Raw genomic sequence first — 26,916 nt, 5'->3', positions numbered from 1 at the left:
ACATCCTGCGTTTGATAACTCTTATTTGTGGGCTTTTGCATCATGACCTTTGACCCTGGTAGAGGAGACGAGCACCACGCACTAGCCTGCCAGGGATAGTGCCATAATAGTAAACATTACATAATCCTCTGCTCTGTTTGTAGTAGACAGCCAGACTCACGCTGAGACAGACAGCCGTGCAGGACCTCGGAGCAGCGCCCCCTGTCGGCCTGATGCGCGCGTGTTCATTTCTCACCGAGGCATGTGATGAGAGAGGGAAGAAATGTGTAGACTGAAAGAAACGAAAGTGCTGATTGGTTGAATGAGGCTCTGTATTTACAAGACTGTGTGTGTGTGTGTGTGTGTGTGTGTGTGTGTGTGTGGGAGAGAGAGAAAGACAAATAGAAAAGGCTTAGTACTGATTAAATGTTGAATTAGGGCGACATCTACCTGTAAATGTTCAGTACTGCAACTTACAAGTTTAACCTGAAAAAGTTTAATTTTGGACAGGTATTTTTAACTGCAGGATAAAAAGCCTCTCAGTCAGTAGATGCATCTGAATGTGACGTTTATGCTAAGATGCTTTTGTTAGCTTTCAGTATGTTTAGTGTTTAGTGTGTTTGTATACCTATATATTGCCTATATATCAGTGTTTCCATCATCTGAGTTTGTGCCCATTCTCCATCCCATAGGAGCTTCCATTCCCAGTCATAAGGAGAACTGTCTGCTGTCTGGTGATGGGTTTCTGATGGAGCAGGTAGCCGCTGACACCACCTGTCACCATCCATGGTTGGAGATGAGGCAGTCCTACAAGTACCTGGGGGGGTCACGTCAACAGTAGACTGGACTGGCACTGTACAGGAGAGGGCAGAGTAGACTGCTCTTCTTGAGGAGGCTCAGGAGATTCAGTGTATCCAACAGACGACTCTACATGCTCTATCAGGGTTCGCACGCGTCCTGGAAAACCTGGAAATATAAAGACTAGTTTTCCAGTCATGGAAACACCTGGAAATTGATTAAAATGACCAAATATCCTGGAAATAATCTATGTTGTCCTGGAAAATTTTAATTGTATTTTAGCCCTTCAGTCAGATCGCCTATGTGTCAGTGGTCATCTGTTTGACAAAAGTAAATTTAACTTAAACTGAAATTAAGATTTTATTCATCTACATCAATACAGTTATAGGCGACTAGGGGTGCATGTAACAACCCATTACAATACCACCTGTTAAACAATGCTTTGACAATAACACACACCTTACATTGTACATTATGGTGTGATTTACTACTTTATCACATTTTGAAATTGTTACAGAGGTAGAACATAGTCAATTTTTGTCCAAGTTTGAAGTTCATATGAGGGACCTGGAGTATAAGCCAGTGTTTGGAGTGAGTATTGTAACTGCCACAAGTGTAACATAGAACATGTTGGTGTTTGTTTACTGAGGAGAGCTTTGTAAGTAAAAAAAAAAACAACATACCAGTGCTGATCACATCTAACAAAAAGAGGAGGCCACAACCTTATTGTACAGTGAGCAGTGATGGGTGTAGCCGTCACCCATAATGAACCCGAGACACTTCATCATGAACCCTGCATCATTAAAAAAGGAGGGATAAAACTGGGGTTAAATGTGTCAATACTAGGCCTACCGGTAAATTATATGACCGTTTGTGAGCAAGTGCTGTCCTGTATTGTCTCTGCAAAATGTCCTGGAAAATGATTTCTTAAAAAGAGTGGGAACCCTGTCTATGAATTAGACAGGATAAACAAACTGGTGAAAAGGCCTGATTCTGTAGCCTCTGGAGACAGAATAGCAGAGGATGAGGACTTAACTGAACTCCATCTTAAGTGCTCTTTCATGCCGACAGCTATCAGACTGTACAGCGCCTCCTGCCCAAATGGCCTCGGCTTCAGCCAACTTAGGAGGAAGGTGCTGGAGCCAGACATGTGCACCACCTATGTGAACGACCCTGGACTACTTTTGCATTCCTACGCTCTGGAATATTCCATACAACGTTTGCTCGCACTGTGATAGGATTATGATAGTGATAATGAGAATAGACGACAATGCACATGCGCTTTGCACATTGTCATTCTTCTGTACATATACATTCTGTACATTTGGAGTTTTTTTATCAGGTGATGCACATCTCCAAATCTTGTTTTTTACATGTTATCTGCATCTGTATCAATTGAATATGTTTTGATAAGGTGTATAGATTTTTAACAACACATCTACACACCTAGACACTTTTTGTAGTAGACCTAGTAATGTGAATATGAGGACAGGTTTGCACATCCTGTATATACTATATATGCTGTTAACGTTATATATTGTTTTTTCATATTCTCATTTGTTATATATTGCATATATATAGATATTTTTATGTTTCACTTAATGCTTAACTTCATGCTTTTAATTTCATGCTGTACATACAGCATTTAATACTTTTTTGGAAAAGGCTATTCTCATATATATATTTTCATTCTTTTTCATCCCGTTCCACTGCCATTACTGCTGCTATTTTGCACAACCATACCTCATATTTTCATTTATACATTTCTACTTTCTTCTTTTCTTCTGTCTATTTCTTCTTTCTACTGTCACTTGCATATGTGTATTCAACTCTCTTTTGCTATATTCTGATTTATATTCTTTCTTCTTTGTTGCATCCTATCACTATTTGCTGCTGCAGTGGCCCAATTTCCCCACGGGGATCATTAGAATTTCATCTTATTTTGTCTTATTAGCTAACTCACAGCTAGATTACAGCAAAAAGAGGATGAAACATATTTTATATAAGTATGTGTCAACCCCCCTCCTGTCCCCTTGTTAGCAAGTCTGCCTCTCTCCTTCCCCGGCTCCCCTCTCCCCCTCTCCATGGGAGCCTAACCTCTGACCTTCACCCTTCACCCTCCTCTCTGTGCGCTCATCACTGGCCTGTCAATCAAACACCAGAGACCTGCGCCTCCCCCCCCTCCCCCCGCTGGGCTCTGCTGTCAGACTGGCCTCAGGTACAGACAACAGCTGAAGAAAGTAAATAGAAAGAAGGAATGGAGAAAGACCGTGCGAGTGAGAGAAAGTTCATGACAAAGAGAGAGAAACAGAGAGAAATCCTAAGTCTTCATGGTAAATTTACATAAAATAAACTACTACCATGCACTGAAGAACTGTATGACTACCATCAGAGGTCACTGCATGGAAACTGGTGATGCTTATTAAGCACTCTGCCCTCACAACAACAATTCTTTTTCAATAAACAAGATAAAAACGCAGCAGTCTGATCTCTTTCTTTCCCCAGTCCACATCCCTCACTTGTCTCACAAAAACTCACATCTGGAATGTTTATCAGCTCAGCAGACGCTCGCAGTAGCATAACCCCCAACCCCTGACCCTGACCTCTGACCCCAGCCCAGTCAGACCCTGCTCCATCAAACCCTGGGACCCTGGGTGTGTGGAAGCTCTGTCTGCATGCGGGGGAAGAAGGTGATAAAAAAAAAAAAAGGGAAACTGACAGACTGAAGGGTTCTTTTTGGTTTCAGCTCTGCGGCCCTGGGGAGGCAGCGCTTCAATAAAACTATGGCAACAACACTGCTTCTAAGGGTTCGGCGCTTAGACTCAGTTTGGGGAAACTTCCATGAAGTCATGCACCCTGTCTCATCCGAAAAAGCCACTCTTTTACGATCCCTGGAGCAATGGAGTCTTGTTACCATGGGGATGGAGTCATCACACAGGGCCTTGGGTTTCAAACAGTCTTCAAAGACACATCACTTTAAGGTGGCTCATTTTGCTGCTCATGACTCATCTTTTTTATATGAGGTCTTTTTGTGTAACGTCGAGCACCTTCAGCTGTTGTCATTTCAGTTTGGATTCATGGAATAATAAACTGTCTTTCTTGTGTGCATCGCTGTACCCGGAGTTGTTTACTTTTTATGGGTGGAGTGTGAGAACCTTTTGGTTTTTGGTCAGCTTTTCAAAATTCCATAGGCTACCAAAGGGCCAAAGCCAATTCTATGAAAGTGTTCTTATATAAGGGGCCAAGAGTGTTTCAATAGATTTATAGATGAAGTTCTTCCAACTTGTAGATTCTTTACCTTGGGCTTCTATGGAAGGAGTGCATTCTTGTGGAAGGGCTCATTGTGTATCAAGTGTCAGCAGAGGCCAAGTCTCCTGCTGTAAGCACTACACTACCTTCTATAGTGGGTGGCAGCATGCGCACACACACATACACACACACACACACACACACATACACACACGCACACACACACGTATACACATACACAAGATCACTCTTGCACACAAACGTGCACACAGACAGAAAAATGAGGGAGCATGTGTTCATGTGTGCATGTGTTCATGCGCGCAAATACACACACACACACACACACCTACACACACACTGCACTGGCAGCTAGGAATCATTAGGCCTGATTAATGCTCCACTTAAACTCTGCGGGGTTAAGGGTTTAGGAGAGAGAAGCAATCATGTCAGCACACACTGGCTAAAGGTGTTAAACTTAAAGATGAAGCCAGTGTGAGAGAGTGTGTGTGTGTGTGTGTCTGTGTGTGTGTTTTCATGAATACTCACCACCAAAGAAATGAACGTTGATGTCAAAACGTAAAAACACCCTCCTTGATCAACTCATTCCTGGACAGCCATGTTGACCTGTGACTTGCTGCAGCTCTGTGACACTGATGAAGGGCTAGAAAAAACAGTCTGGAACGGAAAGCACATAATAGCATCGTTAAAGGCTAACAGAGGCGGTTCAGGGGGCCAGCGTCCACACGAGCCGCAGCGTGGAGAACAGTAGGCCCTGTGTGCTCCCGGCATTCTTCGTCACAGTAACCTTACACCACTCAGCTGTTCCTGGGGGTCCGAGTCATGTCATGGAGGAGTCAACGGGACTCAGTTCTCATGGGCGAGGAGCCTCAGACGTACAGATTCCTGCTTTTATCAGAGACAACGTGGGGAAACAAGCATGTGGATTGGAGGGGTTAAGCTTACTGTTTTAGAAGTATGATTTGTTTACTGTTTGGTTATGTACTGATAGGCTGAAGCAAGAGCAGGGTGGTATGGATGTGTCTGCTTATTACACGGCCATTAAGTTACCAGTGACTCAAAGCAATTTTGTGAACAAAAACAAACAACAGAACAAATCCAAACAAAAAGAAAAATTCTATTTCCTATCAACTTCACTTACATCATGACCAATTAAGCAAAAAATACAATCCCCACACAGCTAACAACACTAAGGAAATAGTTTTTGGTTTTATTAATGTGCTGTACAGTATTCCAACAGCAGGGGGAGACATCCAATGTAAAATGCCTACACAGGGAGAACAAAGTAGCCTAAACATGGTGTATATTTGTAATAGAAATGCTAAGTTATTGCATCAAACATGATGTTAATTTACTTGAGTAAGTCTAATTTCCCTTTACATGTCAGCTCAGTCGATCACCTCCCTATAGCGGAGACTAACAGATTGCGGTATTTCTTTACGGGGCCAGTTCAGTTGAAAAGAAAGTTTGTCAGGAAAGAGGGAGGAAAGGGAAATAAAAATACAACAGAACTTCAAACCACATAAATGTGCGTGCACGCGCGTCTGTGCTTAGTTCTTTAGTGTGACAAGTTTCTGTCAGTCAAGTCGCCTCATCCCTGTGTGTGTGTGTGTGTGGCGGAGTCACAGTTTTTCTCTGTATAGTGGAGGATGTGGCGCACAGACAGAACATTACGCCGCTGTATGTGTCACTGTGCGTTAACGGTCACACAGCATGGAAGAGTACAGTACTCGTCTGTGCATTTGTGCATTCACAATGACTTTTTGCACTATGTGCATGTGTGCATAATGCATAGTTTGCGGTTATGTGTAGAGCATATACCAGGCTGTGCGCAGGTTTCTGCGAAAGCAGGCGCTCGGAGGAAGCGAGGGAAGAGGGATGTGGTGCAGGTGAGAGCACAGCGGTTCCTGTGGTCTCTCTCTCTCCTCTGCTGTGAATGGAGCACCTGGGTGGCTGGTGTGTCAACAGCGAGGGGCCAGGAATCTGTGCAGCTGACACACACACACACCCCTGTCATCTGCTGTGCCGGCACATTGACCCTCACCAAGGTTAAAGCGGGTAAAACTAGGTTACACAAGGCATACACTGATACACTATAGGGGGCACAGAAGCTCTTCACAGTATATTGGTTGGAATATGTGTTTATCCTGTTTGTTTGCCGCAAAATAACTCCGTCTGGTAAAAAACATAAAGTGTGACAATCAAGTGCAGCAACTCTCTCCCATCACTCACGCGGCTCATCCTCCTCCGTCCTCCTCCAAGTGCTCCTAAGACAAGGCAGCCATTGACGTCACACTAAAAGGTAAATGGGTGAGCCTTATGTGAGCATTATGTGGACGAGTGGGCAGCAACACCACAGACAAAGTGCTTTTCCTCATCACGCACTGAACGTATAACCTCAGAGGCCTCTGCATCGCCGCAGCTCTCTCTCTCTCTCTCTCTCTCTCTGTGTGTGTGTGTGTGTGTGTGTGTGTGTGTGTGTGTGTGTTCATTTCATCCTTTTACCCATCACTGATCATGAAGGCAAGGATACAAGGCGGACTCTTGTTCAAAGTTCGGGTACACTGCCTGCGTCTGTTTTTAACTTGGAAAGTTCTCCACACCGTCACTCACTAAACTCAAACGTTTATTTATTTTGTCTGCCAGTGATAAGATTATATCATCAAAATCTCTCCCAAATCTGAGTTAATATAAAAATTATGGAATATCATAATGGACTGATTTAAAGCAGCTTTTCTCAAATGGCTGCCTTATCTATTATTGGCACTGGAATTAATTTACCATCATATACTGTACATTTGTGAAGATGTTTTAATTCCTTAAAGCATAGCCAAAGAGATAATTAGCATTTGAAAGAGCTGAAAGCAAGAAAACAACGTTTTCTAGAGCAGAAAACACTATTTTGTCATCTTGTCTTAATTGGTAATGTAATCTTGCAGCAACAACAGCAGTCAAGACGCCTCATATGAGCTGGTTGTTGGAGAGAGAAGGGGTCAGAGGTTAATCTCTTTGTTTACAAACAGCCAGGTAATAAAAATCCACTGTCTGATTATGTGTCATTAATAAATATGGATATCATCAAACAATGAGCAGACATAAACAAACACGCAATACTCATATTGGGTTTTAACCAGTTTTAATTAACCCTGATTACAGCTTAATTACAAGTTTGAAAAAAAAAAATAAACATGAAAGAATTAAAGTGGAGAAATTCAATGTTACATCATGGTATTAACTCTCATCTCTCCATCTGAGTGTTATGTAACTGCTTGGGGAGATGGGGAGAAAGAAGAGAGAGAGAGAGAGAGAGAGAGAGAGAGAGAGAGAGAGAGAGAGAGAGAGAGAGAGAGAGAGAGAGAGAGAGAGAGAGAGAGAGAGAAAGAAAGGAGAAATAGAGATAGACCTTTACACAGTAAAACAATACACATCTTTTTTCTTCTTTTAAAATGATACAATCCCCAAAAATGGAAAAAAAAAATATACAAGAGCGAGAGCGAGAGAGAAAAGTAACATTATAAAATAAAAATTACAATACGTGACAAAAAGATAAAATCATTCCCCTTTGCGCCTAAATAAAATCCTCCGCCCCTGCCCCTCCCTCTCAGTCCCCGATGTTATTTCTCTGTCAGCATTATCAACTGCTCTCAGAATTAATATTACACATTTTAGTTATATTACATTTGTAAAAACTACTACAAAGACAGGGAGAAGGGATCTGGTAGGGGTCAAAAAGCTTTGAGGTGGGGAGGGGGGGGGTCCACATCATCCAAAGTGATGTACACAACGTAAATGCAATAGCTAACAGAGCCATGGAATAATAATGCCAGGGGGAGAGGTAAATAATCCAATGAGAACAATAATAACAACAACAATAACAATAATAATCAACAGCAATATTGACATCAGAAAAATAAAATGAGAAACCTTTATTCTTAATAACTTTGATAGAGAAATGTAATCTTTGTGCTATCTGTCTACCATGCTTTGACTGTAGAGGCCTGAAACTGGATGAGAGGCTGCGTTAAAAACAAACCCCAATCAATCTCACCCCACACTATCATGATTGAGTCAGATCACGCCACAGTTAGCAGGAAGTTAGACAATGCTTGAAACAGAGCGAGAAAAAATGAAATAGAAAATAGGAGAGAGAGCGAGAGAGAGAGCGAGAGAGAGAGAAAGAGAGAGAGCAGAACAGGCAGACTGATGCCTAATCTGTTGCTTAGATATGAAAAGTAGTAATAAGGCAGCTGTCAGTTCAAATACAGACACAGGACTTGTTGAGAGGGTGAGAGAGTATGTGTGTGTGTGTGTGTGCGCATGTTGCGACATGCTCCAATCCAGACCACGGGGGTCTGATGAGGAAATTCGATCAGCTCAGCTACACAGACGGACTGGAGGCCAATCTATCTCACAGTTCCCTGCTATAGATCCGTCTCGTCGCTGGCCTGCGAGTGACTGGCTCGGGGCAGCAGACCGCTGGTCAGCACGACGGAGTCAACCAATCAGATGCCTGTCTGACCTGGCTGCAGAGATGGAGAGCTCCAGGATATTAAAACATCAAAGGGGCATAATCACAATGTGTGTGTGTGTGGAACGTGCATGCTGGGGAATCTTTTATGCGTGTGTGTGTGTGTGTGCATAGCTTGAGGAGAGGGTATTTCAGGTCAGGCCTCACATGTCGTACTTGCAGCTTTTCCAGACTATCCTACAGTAATGATTAACCCCTTATCCCCCTCTCCCCCTCGCTGGCTGGGAACCTAATCCAGAGCTGCTGCAAAATGTGGAGCATTATGCTAACTGGCCTAAGAGAAAAGACAGGATTTGTACTTCACTAATAACCCATGAGCTGTCCCGGGCTAACTCACACACAGGGCGTTGGAGAGGCGACCTGAGGCCAGGCCAATTCAGGCCAGGGGCCGCAGAATACCCCACTGTGATAGACTGTACAGACAGGAGAGAGCAGAGGACTGCATGCTAAAAGGGCAAAGCTACTGCAAATGAAGTGTATAGCATAGTAAACCACGCATCTGAATCATTATCAGTCTGCAGTCCTGTGTTGGTGTCTTTTTATTCTTGCTGGTCTTATTCTTCTGTTAGACTGGCCTGTGCTGTTTTTCTCTGGCTTGTTTACCTGTGGAACAAAAGTATGACAAAACCCAGACCCCCAACCCCCTTCATATCCCCTCTCTACCCCCCGGCCCCCCAGCTACCCTCCATCCCCCCCCTCATTTCCCTGTGAGAGGCAAGAAGCAAAGTCACAAATCACTTTATATGTCGCTTCTTACTGCTCAAAATAATCCACTTACAAAAAATCCTGAATCAATCATATCATTAAAATGCTATGGTTCTTTAAAATCTCACTTTTTTTTATAATTTCATATAGAATATATAAAGATATAGTCTGTACGTGTGTGTATTAGAGCTCAGTTTGCACTTTTGTACATGCTATAAAAACAAGGCATAGAGAGGCAGTGTGTGTGAGGTCTAAGGTGTCCCTGCTCTCTCTGGCTCTCAGACTCTTGTAGTCAACTACAGGCCGGCGGTCTCATGGCCTACTGATCCCACAATGCTCAGTTCCACTCTCTGGGGATGACGTCACTACAGGGAGGGCTGAAGGTCCAGAGAGAGAGGGAGCAAGTTAAGGAACTAAAGGCAGTGCCGTGCATGTGTGATTTTTTTGTGTGTGTATTCTGTGTATGAACATTTGCTGGTTTAGTTAACACTATCAAGACTATGATTGTTAGAGGAGCTCAAGCTGGTGAACTAGGCTTCTATGCTGCTGGGACTTCAGGGAACCTATGGTCAGTATGCAAGCTATATTAGGTGGGTAGGCTAGGTCAACAGGCTAGCAGTTACTGGACCCCCTACCTTACGCCCCCCAAACCCTTTCTCCCCCCTGCTGCCCTCCCCTCTTGGTCCCCTCAGCAGCTCTCTATCTAGAGACACCTGAACTAATTCTTAACACTTTCTCTTCTCCCATCTCTTCCCTTTTCCTCTCCTCAGTTCATTTCTTGCTTCTCCCTTGGGGGTAAAAGTATTTCAGTGGAGTCACGATCTTTCCACAGGTGGTTCACAAGAGAAAGAGGGGCAGGATAGGAGAGAGAAAGAGAGAGACACAGAAAGAAGGGTATACAAAAGTCAAAAGCTCTGAGAGAACAGTGTGCCAGAGAGTGAAAGTGTGTGTGTGTGTGTGTGTGTTTGTGGTCCTTGAGTTGCAGTGAACATTGGTTAGCGTCCAAGAGCGAAGCTTCAACTGTGAGTCCCCCAAGTTCCATTCACCATTGGCTGGGCCTTTTTTGCGAGTGTGTGTGACGATCCAATAAACATACAGCGATAGGCTTCCCTGAGTGGAGTGGGCCAGTTTTACGAGAAGTTCTGTCAGTCAGACACCACTCAACAGCACCCCCCCCCCCTTTCAGTCTTTGAGACACACTTTCCTTTTATCACCATTTGTTTTCCATTATTTGCCCAACTTTCCAAGGACTTCATGAGTGAAAGAAGGGTTAATCATAGCAGTTCTACCCCCCACCCCTCTCCTCCCTCCCACTCTTCCTTCCTCGTTCTCTTCCATGTCACTCCAGGGCTGTGGGTTTTACATACAGGCACTTATCGAAGCCCCGTCATCTCTATAGAAAAACTAGCATGTGGGAGAGTGTGCACCCCATCGTCCTAGGTTTGTTGCTGGGCTGTAAGGGAGTGGCGGGTCCCCTGAGGAAAGTGACGACTGGCTGGTGACCCGACAGGTGGGGCCTGAAGGCAGGAGACGTGCTACTGGGGTGGGGCTTGCATCTGGAGCTGCACTGGCCAGGTGGGAGGTGAACTTGGAGCCAAGTTCCAAGAGGGGGCCTTCCTCCCTCTGATTCCAATCCCGTTTCAGTCACTGTGCCTGGGATGGCTGGGTCCGAGTGACCCCCTTCTCCCCCGGGATGTGTCCCAAAGGAACACTGATCCAGATTGAGGATTGGGGGGTCTGACAGAACCAGAGTTGGGCTGTGTTTGAGGTGTTGGTTCATACGTGTGTTGAGCTGTGCTCCCAGTTCATTGGAGGTTTCAGGAATCTTGCCAAGTTTGTCAGTGTGGGAGAGGGATTATAGAGGATCCATTTACATTTTCCTGTACCACCTCCACTGGTACTGGAGCATTAGTGTTTGAGCTGTGTGTCTCATCAGCAGTCCTTGTTCTCCAGAGACAGCTGTGCAGTGGCACGATGCAGCTCAGCGCTCACTCTCCGGTGGGAGGCCAACGGTGTGGCTAAAGAGCTCTCGTACCCCAATGGGGGCGGACTGTCCCCTTCTCCGCTGCCTGTCCCGTTCTCCTCAGTCTCCATCCTTCCGTTCCTTTGCCTCTCCCTTTCCCTCTCCTCCTCTGCTCGTACTTTCTTGTCGTCCGACTCCTCCTGTGAGGCCTCCATGCGCTGGTCTTCGCTCCAGCGCCTCTTGAAGCGCAGCTTGAGGGGGATGCACTTGGTCTGGGGAGCTCCTGCCGAGCCTGTCTGAGGTGGGGGCGTGTTGCTGTCCCCCGGCTCGCTGGGCTCGCTCTTGAGGGTGGGCGGCCCGCGATGCGCATTGGAGTGTGTGTGCTGGGTGGTGAAGAAGGGCATCAGGCCGGGCGGGGGTGGAGCGGGGGCTTTGAAGACGTCCTCGTCCAGGTCCTCATAGGGATGAGGTTGATGTGGGGCCACGGCTGTGCCATTAGCGAGGTGGTGGTGGTGGTGGTGGTGGACAGAGGCGCTGGAGTGGCGGGGGGAGAAGAGGTCAAACTCCTCGTCTCGCTCATCCGGGTCCTCATCGCTGATGTCGGTCACCTCCACTTCTTCCTCTGACTCAATATCAGAGATAGGCTCCACCTAGACAGTCAGATATTGAGAGAGAGAGAGAGAGAGAGAGAGAGAGAGAGAGAGAGAGAGAGAGAGAGAGAGAGAGAGAGAGAGAGAGAGAGAGAGAGAGAGAGAGAGAGAGAGAGAGAGAGAGAGAGAGAGAGAGAGAGAGAGAGAACTTTTAGTCCAGTGTAGTCTTAACCTGCTCTAAAAGAAATTTAAAAGGGAACACCACTGAACTTAATTTTGATTATATCATCTATTGAAAATATTACAAACAAGTTTGCTTTGTTTGTGAACATTCCCAACAACCTCCTAGAGTGAGAGAGAGAGCACATGGAGTGTCAGTGATTTACTTCACACGTCTTCCACAGCCCCTGTTAACTTCACTGTGCAGCTTTTGAGAGGACTGCACGGATGAAGGTAAAATGGGAGATATTTGGGCCTGTGGGTCTCACCTTGATCTTGGGCAGGCCTGCACTGTTTAGGGACTGCGTTGAGGAGGAGCTGGAAATCAGGCCTGAGCCGCTGGCTGAGCTCAGGTCGCTGCCGAAAGACAGTGACGAACCCAGGCCGGAGGTGGAGGACATGGACCCTGATCCTGAGCCCGAGGACAGCGAGCTCTGCCTGAGGTTGCTCTGGCTCTGACCCTCCCTCTGCTTCCTGCCCAGTGGTGGTGGCTGCAGCTTGAACTTGAAAGGAGACATATGTGGAGGCTCCTCACCCAGGTGGAGTGGGTGGTGGATAGGGTGGGAATGGGGGTGAGGGTGGGGGTGGGCAGTGTGTGGAGGATGGGGATGGTGGTGAGCAGAATGAGCCAGAGACGGGTGGTGGTGCCGCTCTCCTCCCCTCTCTCCTCCACCTCCTCCTGCTGCTGCTGCTCTCTCTCCCCTCTCGGCTGCTCCTCTCTCTGCGGACAGACCGGCCTTGTCTGCTGCGGGCCGGTGGGGCTGAGGGATGACGATGTTGGGGTAGTGGAGGAACGCTCTGGGGCTGAGGTGGTAGTTGTACACTGACTGGGTGTGGGCCTGCAGGTAGCGCTTCATGTCCTCTGGGTTGAAGGAGAAGTGGGAGCCTAGCATGGGGGACAAGGTGGGGGAGGGGGTGTAGGGGAGGTGAGATGAGGGGGTCATGGACATGGCTGGGGACAGAGGCGGGGCTAAGAGGCCGGCTCCTCCCGGTCCTGGGAGAGGGGACACGGGGAAGGGGGACAGGGACTCTGTGTGGACCCTGTGACCCGCAGGGCCACGGGAACCCGGGTGCCCGGCGGGGTTGCCCGGTCCTCCGTACATGCGGAACAGAGTCTCATGAGACAGACGGGGATGGATGATGCCTCGGTAGCCTCCTCCTCCTCCTGGCCCTCCTCCTCCTCCGCTCACCCCCCTCTCCCCCCCCCTCTCCTCTCCCGCTCCCCCGTTGCCCTCCTCGATCTCAGAGTTGACTGAGGTGCCGTCGCTGCAGTCGCTGACCGAGCCGCGCGCCATCCGCCGGGCCACGGCGCTGAACACGCCCCCGGGGCTGCGCAGGTCCTCGTTTGGGGAGAGCACTTCAGAGGGCGTGGAGGGAGGGAAGCGGAAGTGGGTGCCTGCGCCGGTGGGGACAGGAGGGGCGCTCTGAGGAACACTACTACCTGGAGACGACAAGGCAAGAGGAGAGGAGAGGAGGGAGGGGAAAAGCATGAGGAAACAAGAGAGGGAGAATGATGAGAGATAATATATAGTCTTTTTCTGTGTAATCCTATGTAATCTAGCTATCCTATTGTTGGATTAGGTGATGTCTGAACATACACAGACATGCACACACAGAGCCAGTCTGTCTAGGCTTACCAGTGGAGCCCATGTCGATGAAGGGGTAGTTGACCAAAACCAGCTTATTGAAGTTGAACTTGTAGGTGAACCTCTTGCCTTTGGTCTTGTGGAGGATCCGCTTGTTGTAGTAGTACCTGGGAGGGAGCGTAAAATAGACAAATTATAAAACCACACTGCACTCACACACACAAAATGCGTGCAGGCACACATTAGGGTTGCATAATTAATTGTGTATTAATCATACAATTGTGTATGATCATGATTTTGGTTTTCACAATCAACAAGAACAGTGAAAGATTTAATTTAATTTAATTTAATTTAATATGTCCACTACAGAATATTCAGATGTGATTTGAAGTGTTGAAGTGAAGAAAATAATTTGTTCCTCAGATCATTGAGACTATGACACACGCTCGCACACATACACAGGAACACACTTTAATAAGCACGGGTCTTTCATGTCACTCCCGTGCTAATGATAGATATTACAGAGTGTTGTATGACATTCACACAAAGCAGACCCAGATAGGGGAGAGGGAGGAGGGCGAGAGAGAGAAAGGGGCAGAGAGAGAAAGAGAGAAAACAGAAAGATGGGAAGCGGCGATGGACAGAGTCCTAGAGCGGCAGAGTAATGTTGCATGAAGGGATAAACAAACAATAAAGAGAGGTCAACCTATGTGTGTAACCATTGCGACCGAGCATTAGGCTATTTAGAGTCTGCGTGGAATGTGTGTGTATGTGAGTTTGTGTGTTCCCTTGTGTCGTGTCAGAACATCTCAGATGGCGTGTGTTATCTTTACTAATCCACATCCATCAAAAAAAAAGACAGGAAGTAAAGAAATGGGTCTTTTAAGGCTAGATTTTGTCAGATACAGACAAATGTGAAAGGGCACACACAAACACACACACATCACAGCACATTCTGTCATTCATTCTGCTAGATGGACCCATCTCTTTATATAACACCAAAGCAAAGCCACCAATAATTCACCCCATCTTTATCTGTTTATGTAATGGGCATTCTCTCTCTTTTTCTCTTTCTCTCTCCTGTGGCTACTGCCTACAGTATAAGGCTCCATTTATATTAACCTTTGTCCTGCTACAGCTCTTTATGTAACATCTTTCTGCTTTCTTCCCCAGCTTCACATCCCCTTTATGTAACCTGGCCACCGACCCTCACACACTCAAAGACACAGAGAGAGAGAGGGGCGGCAAATAGAAGAAACAAAAAGAAAGAAAGAAAGAAAGAAAGAAAGAAAGAAAGAAAGAAAGAAAGAGAAAGACAAAGATAAAGAGAGAGAGAAAAAGATAAAGAGAGAGAGAGAGAAGAAAGAGAGAGAGAGAGAGAGAGAGAGAGAGAGAGAGAGAGAGAGAGAGAGGTAGAGAGAGAGAGAGAGAGAGAGAGAGAGAGAGAGAGGTGTGCTATGCTCTCTCTAACTGCCTGCCTGCCCCCCCCCCCCCCCCCTTCACATCCCCTGTGGAACACAAGGTTTAACCCAACCAGCTCGTCCTTAGCTCAGCATGTCTCCATGCTTTAACTCCCCTGTCCCGTCCACCAACGTGTGTGCTGGCACAGATAGGGGCCTTTGGTCTTAAGGTTGGGTCTTACGGTAATGCTCATAGTGAGTCAGAGCCCACTGACTATCATTACGCTGAATGGTAGTTATCCAGACGGGGAGGGGGGGAGGGGGGCAACCTTCACCCCCTCTTATTATGCTTATTACACAGACTTGTTGGGCCTTTTTGTGCTCTGGGCACAGACTGTTGCTCTTTTCCACTTGTTCTCCCCAACCCTCCCCCTCTTCTCCCTTTATCCCTCTGATATCTCTCTCTCACTCTCTCATCACTCCACCTCCCCCTCTTTATCCCTCCCTCCCTCTCTCCACTTTCCACTCGTCCCCTGAGGCGATGGGAGAGGGAGAGGGTGAGGGTGAGAGAGAGGGAGAGACAGAGACAGGACAGGCCTGCACTGTTGAAAACATTGTTTACGCCAGGCACAAAGCAGCATGTAATTTCTGCTCTAGGGGAGACACTCACAAGGGCCGGGGAGGAGGGGAGGGGAGCGAGGGGACAGAGAGAGGCAGGCAGGCAGGGAGATGAGACGAGTCCTCAGTCAAGCAGAATTACAACCACAACAGTACTGTGATCAAATCAGCTGAAGATACCAAACTCAAGGCCCTGTACTAAGGCCCAGCTGAGGGTCCAGTAGACATACTGACAGCTGGGGAAGAAAACAAACAATTTCCAATATATCTACTGATAATTAATTTTGTGTTATTGCATCAGCATTATTGTAACTCCACCAAATATTCATAGCATACTCCACTTGGTGGGCACTTCAATCCAATTCTAAAAGACACATATATCATAGGATTTTGTAGTAAACAGTAGTGGTTGTCATTGAGGCCCGAGAGTACGCAGGATTTCATTTCAACCACAAAGGGCAGCTGATTTCATTGATTAGTTCCCATCTTTGACTGAAGTTGTGCTAATCAGTAAAAGCAGCTGTTGTAGTGATTTGGTTGGAATGAAAACCTGCGTACTCTTGGGCCTCGATGGCACACTGTAAGAACCACTGCTGTATACAGTAAATGTGAAAATATTAGACATCTTCTGTGCTGCACTGGTACATTATTATTGGTATAAATGTAATATAACTGCACTGATACATCTGTCTGACCCTGGCTCACGGTAGAGGGCTAGAAGGAAATTCAGCGGACAAAAAAGTAGCTTGCACTTGGCTGTACACGTACATGCTGCTAATACATAGAATACTCAAATGCATAGTTGGAAGCAGACAACAACTTTGCGTAATCCTAGATGCAGCAACTGAAGCTGTTTAGAGCACATGGTTACCCATTCTTTCTCCCTGCGCCCCCCCCCTCCCCTCCCCGTGCCGTCATACAGGCAGACAGTCTTTGAAGAGCATTTGAACTCACTTCAAAAGAGAAGAAAGAGATTCTTTGAGTGCCTGTGTTTAGCTGCCCACCGCACTCGCCTTACACACACATGCACGCACACACACACACACACACAGACCTCTTCCATGTACTCTGACTCAGTGGCTGCCATCTCACTTTTGCTCTGTTTGACACACTGTAACACATATGTGCATACTTGCGTGCACACACACACACACACACACACACAACAGAAGGTATCAGCCTGCGCCCTGTTTAACCAAGGAATTAGACTGAACAATCAATGCAAGTATGGATTTACAGAAAGCCTTCCGGGAAACAGAGCGGAGGTTTTCTATCAAGTCAGTCGTTACACTGTGTGATTGTAGGCCAGGGATTAAGCCTGCGATTACACAGACCTGATGTGGGCCAAAATATTCTGATCAGAGGAGAAGATAGATAGATAGATAGATAGATAGATAGATAGATAGATAGATAGATAGATAGATAGATAGATAGATAGATAGATAGATAGATAGATAGATAGATAGATAGATAGATAGATAGATAGATAGATAGATAGATAGATAGATAGATAGATAGATAGATAGAGAGAGAGAGAGAGAGAGAATAAGAACACAGGAACCCAGGAACTCATTGACAATGACAATGAATGAGCTTGGAAATTTTAGTTCAGTGTTTTAACAAGCTCTGAAGAAATGTAAAAAAGGGGAAAACCACTGAACTTCATTTTGATTATATCAACTATTCTATTTTCTTTTGGTGAAAAACAATCTACTATCTACAATCTTGTACAGCCAGACAGGACAGCACAGTTTGCCTTGCCCCTTTATCCATGATGCCAAAGTAATATACAGCTCCATTGAAAAATGAATTGGCCAAGTGGCAAAGCTGGAGATAGATGACTGTAACTTCATGCAGCATAAATGTTTTGGGACTAAAAGTGTATGTTGTCGCATCCAGTTCAGATAGAGTGGTATTCTACTTTAAGAACAATAGACTTGCTCTCTATGGCCAACTTTTTGTATTACCCTATAATAATATATCTAAGCTCACAAATCTATTTCAGTGTCAGTCCACACACACACACACACACACTTACATCCAAGTGTCAACAGACAAATGCACAGCACTCAAACACACTTGCGTGTGCACGCACACAGGCGCACGCGGGCCGTGCCTTGCCTATTGTTGGGCTGTAAATAGGCGCTGACTGTGACAGGAAGTTGGGATTACAATACTCCCCATGAGCCCCATGTTTATTTTCTGCCTCTTTCGTCAGCGTTGGCTGGTACACACACACGCCCCGGCCAGATCCTCTTCCACACACACACACACACACACACACACACACACACACACACACACACCAGCTGCTCACACTCAGGTGTGTGTATGTAAGCTGCACACGTGAGAGTGCTTTGTGTAGGAGCCAGGTTTGATGAGTGTTTACTCTCTGTAAGGGGGAATAAAATGTGTTTGTGTAGGGATGAGGGTTGGGTTGGGGGTCTGATTAGGCGAGGTGTCACATGCTCTCTCTGTGTGTGTGTGTGTGTGTGCGCAAGAGGATCTGGTCAGGGTCTGATTAGCCTGGTCACATGCTCTGTGGGTGCAAGTGTGTGCTCGGGCATACACTGGTGTGTGTGTGCGTGTGTGCGCGCGGCTCGTGTGCGTTCCGCCCTCACAGCAAATAAAGGGCTCATTCTGTCAGGGACAATGAGATGCACACAACGCACACGTACGGGGAACACATACGTGCTGCAGATACAGACAATGAACAGACAACACGCACAAGCATACGTTGAACACAATGTCATACAGTGGTCCTGTCCCTGGCTGCTCCCTCCGCACTTTCTCTCCGGCCCTGGGTGTTTCTACACAATGGGCTGTTGTGGTGCAAGGCCTTCTGACCTACAAACAGGCCTGGCCAGCTAGGTGAGTGGCTGCGTGTGCGTGTTTGTTTGTGTGTGCATATGCAGCAGTATTTCCTGTAGATTCTTTTGTAGATGTGGGGGCTTGGGGTTATTCTGGCTCCTGCTTCACTTCTGAGCCCATTCCAGCATCAATTCCAGTATGTGTTGCAGTTTAAGAAGGGGTATTTATATGGATCATGATACAGTATATGGACAATCTTTTCCACAACTTTTTTTTTAAATCTGAGCAATAAGGCCAAATGATGAATTTTCATTGTATTAACAATTTTCTAACTGTGGGGGCCCATCGCAGCTAAATGAATGTAGGAAATGAAGTAAACACTAGTGTACAGACACAAGCATGCAAGCATGCGACCATGCATGGACAAGAGTATGTTTGCAATGGTGCATGAGTTTGTGTGTCTGAATATGAATGTCAGTGTATGTCCTAGTGTGTGCCTGTGTGCACATGTGTGTGTGCTATGCTGTTAATCTTTGCCAGCTGTGCGTGGCAGTCCCCCTGACCTCTGACCGCCATGTTAGAGCCAGTGCTGGCTGCGGACTAGAGGACAAGGGGCCTGGGGCATTTTAGGAGCTGGGACCTCTTAGCATGATTACACTCATTAAGCCAGCACTCTGCAATGACTGATTGGCTTGGTTTCCCCATCTCTCCTTTGTGGGTCACTTCAACTCTCATTTACAAGAGAGAGACGGTGGTGGAGGAAGTAAGGAGGTAGGAGGTTAAGGCTTTGGGTCTGGCAGCTTTATTACTGGGCATGTTTAGTCCCTGGCCCTAACCTATACACTGATACCATTGTATTTTTGTCCCCCATGATGAAAATGAGGGTGGGGTTATGGATTGTTCTCCCTCCTTTCGTTCATTTGTTGCACACAAAATTTCAGACAATCGCTGATAGGATTTTGTCAGAACTTGGGGAAATTGCGACGAGGAGGTGAGGAGGACATGAACTGCCTGTGTTGAAAATAACTGAAAGTTCAGCAAGGACTCTTAGTGACACAATCAATGGGATAACAATGGGAATATGCCCTAATGGTCTACTGGTTTATATGATAGCCTTTTTATACATTTGACTCTGAGTAAAAAGACACAACTACAAACTAACTAATTAAAAACAAATAGAATTAAAAAGCGGAACAGGGAATGAAAAGCCTTGCCTCCCTCTCAACGTCAAGCACATATATATGCGTACGTAGCACACATACACACACACACACACACACACACACACACGCACGCACGCACGCACATGCACACAGTGTGAGTGTAATCCTCTCAACAGGAGTGGGAATTTCACAGCGGCCGTGGGAGCGGGAGACTAGGATGACGCATGGACTGAGGCTGTGTCCTCTCAACGGAAAGCCAACGCGCGCGCGCGCACACACACACACACACACACACACACAATGCAGCATTCCTGATTAAGGGAATTTCCACCATGTGCATGGCAGACAGGAAAGAATAAGATCATGGGGGTAAAAATAATAATCACAAAGGCTAGGCGATAAAAAGCACACTCAAAAACAGGCATGCTGTTTGAAGTGTGTGCGCATGTGTGTCCATATGTGTGTAAGCTGATTGCCCCACTAACTTTGTCCTCCATTATTATCAGACTCCAGGTTTTCTCCATATGAGGGGCTCAAGGTGGCTTGCTCCATAACCATGTGCTCCATATGGGGATAGTTACCATGCACGTGTGTGTGTGCGCGTCTTTTATAACTTCATTAATCTTTAGTGCCATTAATCCTCTTGCCACATTACTATTGATGTGCATCTTGAGAGGCTTCATTTGCAGCGTCTGTTGTGGTGAAGGACTGACGGCAGCTCTGGTGTCAAATCAGGTGACAACATGGGTGTGTGTGTATGTGTGTGTGCGTGTTGTAAACTGCCCTTCTCACTCTAAGTTTGAAGTGACTCTGCTCAATTTATAGGCACAGAGGGGGACAACCTGGACTTCGGAGGGCGAGGCCAGAGAGTGCCGGATAGAGACAGGAGGGAAACTCCTGAGGAGCGCACCAGCCCCTCAGGCCGCTCCATCAGAGGCCACTAAGACCTGCTATATATAAGCACTTAGTGCAGCCTAAGCTCCAAATCTGTTACAGCACCAGAGGCTGGACGCGCTATAAATACACAGCCTGACCACAAGTATACCCATCCACATTCTCTTTCTCTCTAATTCTGGAATTCTAAATCTGGGCTCCAAGTCCGAAATTTATGTGTGTGTGTGTGTGTGTGTGTGTGTGTGTGTGTGTGTGTGTGTGTGTGTGTGTGTGTGTGTGTGTGTGTGCAGGCCCACATTAGCAGTGCATGTTAATTCCTCTTCGTACCCATAGGATCCCATCTGTAACAGACATTATCTTAATCTCACTACTGTAAGTGAACCTACATAAGCCCTCCTACCCTAAAATAGGCAACTCAATGCATTTCCATCTTCTAACAACCTATGTGGGTTTATCACATTAGTGTGCCTAGCCTAATCTTGGCCCTATTTTGCTGTAAACAACAAGCTGGGGACACAAGACACAGTAAATGAGATGCTAGGCTTACTACGGCTGGTGTCAGAGAAGAAGTGTTCCCCAGGGATGTGTGATGTCGCCAATACTGAACGCTAAAGCGGTGAGAAGAGTCATTTATAACGTGTCATAAGTATAGATCATAAACTTGATTACTGTCTAACTTTGGTTCTATGTATAATTCAAAACATATTGTGGCCTAATCTCTATTTATGGATGCCAAAAGCATAAAAACAATTAGAAGCGTCTGTTGTGTTGCTTGGGTTTTATTCATTTTATGGCCGCTTTCTCCCTCGCAATACCCTAACTATTTTGTTGGTCTGGCAACAATTCACTCTATTCACATGGCAGCCATATTTGATTTACTTCATACTTGGGGTGGGAAACCCTATCCAGAGGACAGCAAAGCAGATGCAAACAGAGGTAAACTCAACCAGCCGTTGGACAAAAAAATCTAAATATACACAAATATACACATTAACCAGATACCAGGGAGTGAGCAGAGCCGGAGGGGAAATTACCCACCCAAACTAAAAGCAAATGGATTCATGATGTTGAGCCTTAATGTAGCTAATGTTAGTAGTCAGGTACTTAATGTTATTAATGTCATATTTATCTCCCAAAAACCAACTATGTTGGAACTGTGTAAGATGTAGCTATCAACTAGTCTTAACCATAAAAACTAGTTTTAACCTCCTAAAGTCAGCTAACACTTGCATTAGCTAGCAGATGCAACCAATTTAAAATTAAATTTTGTGTTTGTCCAAGAAGCACCACTAAGGATATGAAGCATGATGTTAGCATATTATTAACACTAAACATAAAGGCAGTTAATTCTGACAATTCTGTGAAGAACTCTGGAGACAAATACACCATTAATAACATATGTAGCTGACTACCAACATTAGCTAACGTTATGGATGTACCAAGGGAGCATCCATCCATGCATGTAACCTTCAGTCCAGTTGCTGTAGCATTTGATTTCAACTTTTGTGGATGATTTGGCCTCCAGCTCTGCTCATTTCTCAACGACATCACAGGATAGTTTTTGTCCAAAGACCGACTGACTTTGCCTCTGTTTCCATTTGCTTCACTGTCTTGCGGCTAGTGTTTCCCATCCAGAGTATGATGTAAATCAAATATGGCTGCCATGTGAGTAAAGCAAATTACCTATGGCGACGGTGATTAGAGCAGAAGCTCTGCCAGTGTCTGCTGTGTTCTCTCATTGACTTAATGTGTTTAATCTGTCTGAAGTGTTACAGTGTCTGTGTGTGTGTGTGTGTGTGTGTGTGTATGTGAACAGTGTCTATGCAACATATCCAGGGTAAATGGTAAGCAGTGAGCGCGGATGAGGCCTGGATTAGGCCACTGTCACATAACAGTAATTGCTGAGCCAGAACTCATCCGTTGGACCAAGTCAAACCTATGGGTCTCTGCCAAAACTGTGCCAGGTCACCGTCATAACAAGTTAAGGGGCTTGGCTCAGTTGGTGTCCATGGATTTAACTTAAACCAGTAGGTGTGAAGGTGTGGGCGTAGTGAGCGACCAGCCAAATGGGTCAGTGCCATAACACTGCATGGGGCAAAATAGTAGCTAAACTTGTACAGGTCAATACCATGCCAGGGCAAGTGGCCAGGGTCACTCCTGCAACAGTATAGTGGACTTGGGTAGGAACCAACTGGTAAGTGCTGTTAGTACCTAGGCAGGCATTACTAAGAGAATGTCTGGGTGAAACAGAGCCAGTGTGAGTCAGAGCTGTGACAATATGGGGTCTGAATGAAGTGCTTCCAGCAGGTCAGCACTGTAACTGGCGTCAAGTGCCAGGGTCACAGCTGGTGTTCAGAGTTAGGATTACAGAATGTTCTTCTGGAAAGAGTGTACCCTCTGGGGTGTCTGTGTGTGTGTGTGTGTGTGTGTGTGTGTGTGTGTGTGTGTGTGTGTGTGTGTGTGTGTGTGCGCGCGCGCGCGTGTGTGTTTAAGAGTCTGTTAGGTATAACTCAACTATTGAGATCGACAAACCATTATTACACTCCTGATTACTGTAGTACAGCACAATTAGACTTTCTGAAAAGCAACTTGTGAGGGTGTTTGTCCCCACACAGGAAGAGTTCCTTGCTTTGTGGCTAGAATAAGGATATGGTTAAATTAAGATGGGCTCAGATTACAGGAGTTTTAAAATCCTAACCGATTTTGAAATCGGGTTGCATTACACACATAAGAAGAAACTTAACCGATTTTCTTCTATCAAATCGCAAACAAGCTCACACTACAAGCATAGAACATGATGGTGCATCACACACTACAAGATATTATTAAGATTATCTTTCCCGACGGAGCTTCTGTATGCGACAACTCACGTGACCATGGAGAGGCAGGAGGCAGATGTTTACAAACATGGAGGCGGAACAGCTGCTTTGGTGTGTTCAGTAGTTTGCAGTAGTTTGCCAAAGAAAAGCGAAAGGCCAGACGAGTTTGGATGAGGAAATGGTTGGAGAGACAGACATAAAGCGGGCTGTCCGTTCCAGAGGACCGGACATGAGAATTTAACCGTAAATTTTAATATCTGTTTGTTATAACATTGGTACGCTATCGCTAGCCTAGTGCTAAAAGTGCTAAAAGGTTTACTGTTGCTAGGCAATACCGTCAGCTGTCCCGGCCGGGACGTTAAAGTTGTAATGTCCAATGTTGAAAGGCATAATAAAGTGATGTCGCCGTGCAGATACTCGCAAATATCAAACAGGTTAGAAATTATCGGGGCAGCTCCGATGCGTCTTCAAACGGTTCGGGAGGGTTCAGATTTGATCTGCACACAGCTCACATTACCAGATATTCTGTGCCAAACTTCGGTTCCGACCAAGACTCAGGTCCAGATTTCTCCTCCGATTGTCGGGAGGGGCAAATCGGGGATAAATCAGTGAAAAACTCCTGTAATCTGAGCCCGGCATTAGGCATGCAGTTATGAGTGAATATCCTCACAAGTCTAGTAGTACCAACTTGTCTGTGTGTGACCTCATTCCAAAAAGGTGAATGAACACACAAAGGAGCTGATGGTGAATGTCCAAATTATACATATTCACACATACGGACATACATGGAAACACACACACATACTTGTTCATTCAAAAGCCATTTTGACAGCGTACCTCAGCGCCCTACTCAGCTTGTCGTAGTTCATCTGGGGTTTACACTTCCTGGCCCCCCACAGCCGGGCCACCTCATCTGGGTCCTTGATGACAAACTCTCCGTAGTCGCCCTGCCAGGCGATGACATCATGGTACTCCTCTTTCCTCAGCAGCTCCAGGATGAAGTGCCACAGCTGTATCTGTCTGGAGCCGGGGCTCGACTCGGGCTTGTAAGCCCAGTCTGGGAAGGCAAACCCTGGAGTGGAGAGACGCAGAGAGTGAGGGTTAGTCTGGGTCACTGGAGCACTGAGAGCGAGAGCGAGAGATACTAGTACAAATTAATCAAACTGGCAAGAGCAATGATGTGGAGAGCTCATGTAGTAGTAATAAAACCTTTTCCCCACTGAATTAAGTGGGACTATAACTTCAAGTAGTTGGGTCTTACCAGGGCAAGAGCCAATGCAAAATGTTTTTTTTTTAAAGATCATTTTTATGGCATTTCTACTTTATTGGACAGTTCAGCTGAGAGAGAGACAGGAAAAGGGGAAGAGAGAGGGGGATGACATGCGACAAATGTCCCAGGTCGGATTCAGAGTCAGGACGTCACACTTACATGGTATGCGCCTTAGACACTGATCCACCTGGACACCCAACACAAAATGTTTTTTTAACATAAGCTCTACAGGCTATTGCTTACTGACAAATCTGCTCTTTTGCTGACAAGACTGCATCTAACATTCAGAAACTGAGTGACATATATTGCGAGTCTTGTTTAGCTCTCTAGTGGAAACCAGGCCATTGAAAACTGGTACACAGCAAGGCAGGACAAGACTAAGATGTGATTACAATTAAGAGTCAGCAGTGGTAGCTATTTCAGGTGAGTGGAGTCTGGTCTATAAGAGGAAAGAGGATTACAGGCGTCGATATGTGGTGCTCTGAAGTGACAGGGCCCTGTGTACCTGTCTGCTTGTCTGCTATCATTGGCTAGCTAAGTCTGGAATAGAGTTGTTCCAATACCGATACCAGTAACAGAAATGCCTCCGATACAGCCTAAAATGCTGGATCGGGTATTGGCGAGTACGTGAGTCTATGCACAGATCCACTATCACTAGGGCTGCCCCCGACCAAAGATTTTCCTAATCGATAGAGAAATATAAAATCGTAATAACGACCCTTTAAAATATAAATTTTCTCTAGTCTGGATCACACATAAGGGTCCAGCTCCGTCAAGAATAGAATGGAGTGTCCTCGCTCATATGTCACGTTGCACATTGCTCTCCTTTCATTCCTCCCCCAGTCTTCTTTGTATTTTGCCTTCTCTTTCATCCTCCTCTCCAGTCAACCTCAAAGCATCTGAACATTTTTTGTAGGATTATTCTCAAGCACCTTTACTGGACAGATGGGCACAATGGAGAACAAGAGGAAAGACAGGAGACAAGGAGACAGAGAGAGAGAATAACTTGCAGTATGAGCCAGACTCAAACTCACGATGGCATGAAAAACACCGCAACACGCCTTAACCCGCCGAACCACTGAGTACGCCTCGACTTAAACAGGTAAGTCAGGGAAGCAGGTGAAACCTGAAGTCTATGAATGTCTTGATTTTTATCTAAGGTTTTGTGTATAAACCACAACCCTCTGGGCCATCAACTTACCACAACAGCTCTTCACAGGAAACACACACACACATTAAAACTAATACTGAAAGTCAGTCATAGTGTTAGTGGGCCTTGTGGAACAGTTAGGCATATGAAAAGCTTTCCACCTCTCCTCCACCTCTTTCCTCTCGTGCAGTCACTCTTTCCTACGGCCGGAGGAAACAACACGGCCAGTCCTCTCTCCTTTCCATCCCTCCATCTCTCTCCTCCCTGACGCTTGAAGGAAACAGAGCAAGAGAGGCGGAAACAGACTGTGGGTGTGGGTGCGTGACTGTCTGTGTGAGCATGTGTGTGCCCAAATGTACAAGTTTGAAAGAGTTTATGTGCCAGTGTGTGAACTGAGAGAGGATTAAGTCATGAGTAAACTAATGTGTCAGTGTGTATATCTGTATGTGTGCGTCTCCCACTAACATTCTGTCGCCTGACTATCAGCAGAACTGAAGTTTGTAATGCTCAGCCAGATATAGACTGGACTGGCTCATCATAACAACCATCATCATCGTAGCCCTGATAAAAGCACAAGAGAGAAGATCAAGTCACGTATCGGCGAGCCTTCACCCTGCTGAAGTGTCCTTGAGCAAGACACTAAATCCCAACCAGCCACAGCGACGCAGTTTTGAAACTGACACTGCACTCTGACCTCCCTGTGGAGGGGGCAAGCAAAAAGACAATTTCTCTTAAGGGAATAAATTATCAATTCAATAATATTATTACTTCCTACTTTGGGAAGACATGACACACCGCTAAAACATAAACCAGTAAAGGATCTAAGCCTAGCATGAAGCCAGTGTTTACAAAGCTGTTCACTGCACAGCGTGTAAACGTCAACAGAGGAAATGAGACAGGCTGGGGTGGAGATGGGTCCAAATCAACAGATTATGATGTGCAGGCCTGTCAATGGATTTACTAGATGACAGACAGAGGGGGAGATAGATAGCCTAGATAATCTCTACTGCACTGGACTGCTCTTACCATTTAGTCACTGTTGCATAACACTTAATAATGTCAATAGCACATCTGCCAGGCAGTGCCGAGCCAACTCTCCTTTAGTGGACATCTATAAATGTTCTTCATGGAGGCTTTGGTCGACACGAGTAACTAC

The 26,916-nt window shown here is 45.8% G+C and overlaps 1 protein-coding gene across 1 annotated transcript in view; it reads right to left on the bottom strand.

Moving 5' to 3' along the window:
- Positions 1–9,953: 9,953 nt before the first annotated feature.
- Positions 9,954–26,916, bottom strand: part of erfl3 (Ets2 repressor factor like 3) — a 46,546-nt gene continuing 29,583 nt past the window's right edge. The window contains exons 2-5 of the mRNA XM_071535967.1: positions 24,178–24,412; positions 13,687–13,802; positions 12,319–13,490; positions 9,954–11,890 (exon numbers count right to left, since the gene is read on the bottom strand). Coding sequence (XP_071392068.1) covers positions 11,210–11,890; positions 12,319–13,490; positions 13,687–13,802; positions 24,178–24,412 — 2,204 coding nt within the window. The 3' untranslated portion in view covers positions 9,954–11,209. The remainder of the gene's footprint in view (positions 11,891–12,318; positions 13,491–13,686; positions 13,803–24,177; positions 24,413–26,916) is intronic.

This window comes from Centroberyx affinis, unplaced genomic scaffold (genome assembly GCF_046629955.1).
Source record: "Centroberyx affinis isolate AG114_WGS23_722 - 3 ecotype Tasmania unplaced genomic scaffold, CSIRO-AGI_Caff_v1 ptg002803l_1, whole genome shotgun sequence".
NCBI classification, from domain to species: Eukaryota; Metazoa; Chordata; class Actinopteri; order Beryciformes; family Berycidae; genus Centroberyx; species Centroberyx affinis.
Note: the sequence above shows the minus strand (reverse complement) of the source record. Positions and strands in the feature narration are given on the sequence as shown.